Genomic DNA, 6,204 nt, shown 5'->3' with positions numbered 1-6,204 from the left:
AGAGCGGGACGGGCGAGCCTGCTGGACCGCATTGACATGACGGGGTTGGGAGGAGCTGGTGGAAGACACCGCGGAGCTCGAGCTCCCGCAGGTGTCCAGCTGCGACCGCGGGATGGCGATGCAGAGCGGGAGCTCGTTGTCGTCCAACACATCGCTACTGGAGCCGGAGTCCTTCACGAGGTCATCCCAGCCCATGGAATTAGTCTCCTGTTAGAGTTGTTGCCAGACCTGGCCATGGCAACGGCGTAGGCCATAGCCGGCTGTTTCGACGTGGCGGACACCTCCAGGCCTCCCCATATCTGCCCGGCTGTATATAGGGGTTGCCGGACAACCCATCCATTTTGGTTGGTTGTGTGGTCCGTGGTTGGATGGCAATTTTGCGTCCGGCCAGCAGCCAGGATGCCTCCCCGGGCGTTTGGGCAGCTATGAGGGCTCCAGTTGTAGATGCTCTAAAGAGCTACTTTGGCCAAACCCGTTATATAACAAGTTCATATCAAAACTTCAATCGACTCATGTAATTTGCGATCCAGCTTGATTAACTTGCTAAGCTTGTCCAAGGTAAAGTCTAGAAAAATTTTTGGTTTGAGAATTTGAATTCATTTTTTTCGGTACGAAAGCCCTTTGAATCAAAGAATTAGAACTACATTAAATATCTATCGAAATCCCCGGGGCGTTGTTTGTGCGGCCAGGATGCCTCCCCGGACGTTTGAGCAGCTATGAGGGCTCCAGTTGTAGATGCTCTAAAGAGCTACTTTGGCTAAACCCGGTAAATAACAAGTTCATATCAAAACTTCACTCGACTCATGTAATTTGCGATCCAGCTTGATTAACTTGCTAAGCTTGTCTGAGGTAAAATCTAGGAATTTTTTTGGTTGGAGAATTTGAATTCAATTTCTTTCTGTACGGAAGCACTTTGAATGAAAGAACTAGAACTATACTAAATATGTATATGAAATCCATTCATAACCTCCCCCCACACCCACACCAATTCCTGCAATCCAAAGAGGCCCTTATTTTCATTCTAATATTTAATATGATGTTCAGATTATGACCCAAAAGGGCAAAGTATTTTGAACCCATTTTATTGATTTGATAACTTGCAAAATTAATACAAATTTTAGCTTTGCAAACATCGCCATGAAAGTGTTGCTAGGTGTATATGATACTTCGTATGTGGTTGGAATTTGGAAATGAAACCCACATACAGAAGGATAGATCGTCGAGAATCTAGAAGTAGGAACTAAGGCAACACAGCTTCGAAGCAGCTTGACTTTCATGACTATCAGGGCACCTACTGAACTAGGTTTGTTTCCACACGCACATAGCCGCATTTGCACAACGGTTCTCCTAGCCGCTGACAACATAACAAACAGTCAGAATATTGCAATCATTTCAGTCCCCAGTTCATCTCCCACACAAAAAGAAGAAATTCCCATGTTCTAAACGGGGCCACACATGTACAACACTCATCAAGATTGTCACAACATGTGCAAGATCACTCAAGCTACATCCAACAGTTGCTTCCCGGACAAACTAGGCGCCGCTCAGCACAACGGAATCGGACGACCATGGACGACCGAGCACCTACCTCCTAGCACGAGGACCATATGCATCTCACCTGCCCTTGCGCTTCTTTTGGAATGCGCTGCAACTCAGGCAATACCACTTCCCCCTCGGCTGCTCTTTCAATCCCACGCATCCAAAGTGGAACCACTCTATCTTGCACTGCAAAAGAAGCACAGGCGCGCTTTAAAACCAAGCACCGGTGCACGGAGCTCAGGAAGGACATGTGAAATGAGGAGAATGTTTACTTACATCAGGGTTGTCGCACGCGACCATCTCACCGTAGCTGACTTGGTTGCAGAAGCAGTACGTCGGTTCATTAGGATCGACAGGCAATTCTAAATCTATAGCTGGCTGCTCTATGGGGATCTCTGTGGGCATCTCCGTGGGCACCTTAGCCCTGCAAAAGAGAGTTGTGCTGTTACAATGAGAAAAATACAAATGCCTTGGTTCTTGATTCTACTCAGATGCAAAACATACTTCTTCCGCCCTCCTCTGTTTCTTTCGCCAGCTCTTCCAGTTTTTGGAGCAGGATCAGCAGCTGCGGACCTTAAGCTACCAGCGCCAGCAGGAGCAGCTGAAGTAGCAGCAACAGCTGTATCTGCCGCAGCTGCAGCTGCAGCTGCAGCTGCAGCTGCCTCCTTTTCTGTTCGCCAAAACAAGTGGCACACAAGCACAGTAAGAGAAACATGTAAGGCAACTGCAGTGTCATGCAATCGGCACTACAATACCTAGTCGAAGTTCTTCAAGCTTCCTCATGTATTGATCAAGCTGTTGGATATGAGCGTCGACCTATATCACATTTATAAATCAGCAAAATAAAAAACCCGCATATGCACAACTCAGGAACACTGAGCAATGTCATGCGACATGCTTACACAGCACAACCTAGTAAGACATTAACTGCACATGTAAATTTCTCGACAAATGACAATTATAATTAAAACATTATGTCAGGCAGGTACGATGGCAGATATGTTCTGCTTGGAATATTAAGATATAGAAAGTGGCATGACTTTATTGTCAGTTGGGTGGAGGGAAAAAATGCCACAAATTGATAATTTCCTTATCAATAAAAAACATGCCAAACATTTTTTTACATAAAAAAAGAAAAGAAAAGAGGATCAATGATAATATCAAAACCATTCGTAGGTATCTCATATGGTGAATGAACTGAGAAACTTTTACCAGGTCATACGTTTGTGTGGCTAAAGCCACCTTCTCATCAGCAATCCTAACACAATGTTTCTGCTCCTCGATTGCCTCATCAGAAAATTTAAGTTTTGCTGGCTCATATGTTGTAATACTTCCAGATTCAAGTCCATGCTTAATGTCCTCTATTTCTTGTTGACATCGCTGCTCATTTTCCAGCTGCACACCTAATCAGGGAGAGGGGAGAGGAAGCCAAAGAACTTTAGTTCAACAAAGATTGCATGTCAGTTAAGAGAAATTAAGCTGGTTCACATTATTACACTTACTGCAACAACATACTAGCTCCACTCTTTTTTAACTCACACATCAACATGCTCTCCTGTATATATGCCTTTGACCATTACCTTGTCTATTTTACATGTTAGTAAACTTTCTTTAAAATATAAAGGGGCAGCCCGGTGCACGCAGCTCCCGCTTGCGCAGGGTCCGGGGAAGGGTCCGACCACTTTGGGTCTATAGTACGCAACCTTTCCCTACATTTCTGCAAGAGGCTGTTTCCAGGACTCGAACCCGTGACCTCATGGTCACAAGGCAACAGCTTTACCGCTGCGCCAGGGCTCCCCTTCCTTTCTTTAAAATATAAAGAGTGGAACTATTTTTTACGGCGTCTAAAACAACATTTGCACATGGCAAATCCAAACAATTTTGTGCATATCAGTAGCCAAATTTTAAAGTTGACTGAACACACCCTAAAAATATATCTAAAGAAAAGCAGAGGGAGTAAATAGCTAACATAGTGACAAATCTGGATATATCATGTATATGGCTTGCTATTATGTAGAAAGATTCATTTTCCGGACATTTGCAGGTTAACATGCCATGGCACAACCTAGATAAAATAAAACAAATATTCATCAAGTTTGGCAAGTGAATCCTAACCAGTGAAGATGATATTTAAATTGACAGACTTGCAAGTAGTAAATGCTATCAATTGCAGAACTATCTGCAATCCTGCAAGTTTTACTACTTACTTTTGTTGCATGGTCCTATTGGCTTGAAAAGAAGTAGTGCACAACAGTAATCACAAAGAACACAGTATTGCAGTCACAAGCTAGACATATAACAATATAATCTGTGCATCTGGGACTTTAACAAGCCCTTCGTTGTGCTCAAGTTAAGTTCTCAATTCACATAGAGAGAAGATGAAGAGTTTGGGTCAGTTGACAGATGCACATTCGGAGAAGATGAAGCAAATGAATCAGTTTGCAGTGGCAAAATACAATAGGGAATTCAGAATTTTGCATACCTTGCAAGCTTTTATCGAGCTCTCGCATTAATGAATAGTTCTTGTGCAGCATAGCTGGCAATGTTTCAACACCTGACAGCAATCAAACAGGATATCATATGTATGCATGCATTGATGTGCAGAAATACATCACAGTGATAAATTTACAATTTGAAGATATAAGTTAAATCAAGAAAACACAATACTAATTTAAGGCTAGAACCTTCGTCTTCGATTACAAAACAATCACTCTCCCATGTCCAATATTCCAACTATAAATTTTAGGTTCCAATCCGTCGATAAGTGCAAAGAAAGATGAGAGTGGGAACACAGTCGAGAACTATCACAAATCCAAAGAAAATGATAATACCAACAAGAAAAACAGAGTCGAGAACTATAGATAAGTCCAAAGAAACATTTGAGTTCAGATCTATAATCTACGTTATAGCCATGGCATTGTACACTAACATCAAAAAGTAATGAAACTAATCGTTCGTTTCACCTCCTTTTAACATATAGTTCAAAATAAAGCAAGTGTTAAAGGAGGCACACATGACGAATTACAGATTTGTAACACTTCATGAATTGAAAACTGAATAATTAGTACACATATAGCTAGCGGACGCATCCGGAAACTGGGGACTAATTCATGGGTAATGATACATCACAGGACAAGATTTTGCGCATGGTGGTGCTTGTGCCCTGGCGGCGAGGGTTAGGTTAGCCAGGAGCGGAGGAACAGCACTCACAGGCTTGGAATTTCTCGAGGAAGTAATCATTGTCGGCGTCCGGTGGCTGCGGCCATGGCAGCTCCGCCAGTACATGGAACTGAGGCGCGCCGGGAGCAGAGGAAGCGGGGATCTCACCGGCCGACATGGGGAGGGATTAGGGTAAACAGAGGTCCAGACTGGAGATCTGATCCCCTTCTACATATAGTCTCCTCACCTCACCACGCAACCTAGTGGTTCTGGTGTGTGGGCTCCTTCCTCTGACAAAGCCCACGTGTGCGGCCAGACAGGCCATATGGCTATATGGACGCATTTGGGCCAATCCTAAAAATTGGCATGCCAAATTTTGGCATCAAACCAAGCATGTTCCATATGTATGCATGCATTGATGTGCAAAAATGCATCACAGCAATACATTTAAAATTTAAGAGACAAGTTGAATCAGGAAAATACGCCAATATAAGGCTAGAACATTATGTATTCCATTGGAAAACAATCGTTCTCCCATGTCTAATATTCCAACTATAACCTTTAGGTTCTAATCCGCTGATAAGTGGAAAGAAACATGAGACAGATTACCAACAGTAATACAGGTGAGGACTATTGATAAGTCCAAAGAAACATGAGAATGCCACAAGGAAAATTCAGTCGAGAACTATTAAAAAGTTCACATGGCACAAAAGGTAGGGTCACTCATGAAGTCCCTGGACAAAACTAGCAAGTTCATACTACGCTATAGCCATGGCATTGTATACTAGCATCAACACGTAAGGAAACTAATCGTTTCGACCCGCTCTAACATAGAGTACAAAATACCAAGGTTTTAAAAAGCGCTAGGCGCAGAGCGAGCATTTTGTCTCCGCCTTGCGGTTTTTTGACCAAAGGGCACGCTTAAGCGCTAGGCGTTTTGTCTCCGCCCAGCGCCTAGGCGTGCGCCTAATTTTTTCAGTGGAAAGTACAGCAAATCGTTCAAGGGGGCACGCGCAACAGATTATCCATTTATACGTCAGCAACACTTCAACAATTAATAGTAAAATGAATAATCAGTACCCTGCACACAGCTTTAGTCATGAACAGGTTCAGTTGGCATGGCATGAACAACGCATCTAGAAACCGTGGAGGCGTTGGACCAGCAGTAATTCACTAGCAACGCATCATCCAGAAACCGTGTGATATTCACGAACGTCGATGTTGCACGGTGGGCGGAGCCGCGACGTCCGTGCCCTAGCGCAGGCGGCGAGGGTTAGGTTAGGTTATTAGGTTAGTTGGCAGCGGAGGCAGGGAGGAGCACTCACTGGCCTGGAAGTCCTCGAGGAACCCCATGGCGTCGGAGGCCGGCGGCCGCGGCGCCCGTGGAACCGAGACGCGACGGGGGCGGAGGGGCGAGGCGGCCGGAGGGAGAGGGGGACCTCGCCGGCCGGCACGGGGTGGAGACAGAGAGGGACAGAGTTCCGGTTCGGAGATCCGATCCCCCAC

At 44.6% G+C, this 6,204-nt stretch overlaps 1 protein-coding gene across 2 annotated transcripts; it reads right to left on the bottom strand.

The window, feature by feature from the left end:
• Positions 1–1,363: 1,363 nt before the first annotated feature.
• LOC123088119 (PHD finger protein ING1) lies at positions 1,364–6,204 on the bottom strand. Of its 2 annotated transcripts, none has more exons than XM_044510283.1 (7): positions 6,024–6,204; positions 4,022–4,093; positions 2,752–2,942; positions 2,295–2,355; positions 2,044–2,209; positions 1,816–1,963; positions 1,364–1,725 (listed from the first exon to the last, which is right to left on the bottom strand). In XM_044510283.1, exons 1-7 carry the CDS (start codon positions 6,049–6,051, stop codon positions 1,615–1,617), a joined length of 777 nt encoding a protein of 258 aa, XP_044366218.1. In that variant the 5' UTR covers positions 6,052–6,204; the 3' UTR covers positions 1,364–1,614. The 2 variants fall into 2 exon arrangements, with proteins under 2 accessions (XP_044366218.1, XP_044366217.1); XM_044510282.1 differs by lacking the exon at positions 6,024–6,204 and adding an exon at positions 4,750–4,982.

This window comes from Triticum aestivum, chromosome 4A (assembly GCF_018294505.1).
Source record: "Triticum aestivum cultivar Chinese Spring chromosome 4A, IWGSC CS RefSeq v2.1, whole genome shotgun sequence".
In the NCBI taxonomy this organism is placed as follows: domain Eukaryota; kingdom Viridiplantae; phylum Streptophyta; class Magnoliopsida; order Poales; family Poaceae; genus Triticum; species Triticum aestivum.
The sequence above is the reverse complement of the archived record's forward strand: the minus strand, read 5'-3'. Positions and strand labels throughout refer to the sequence as shown.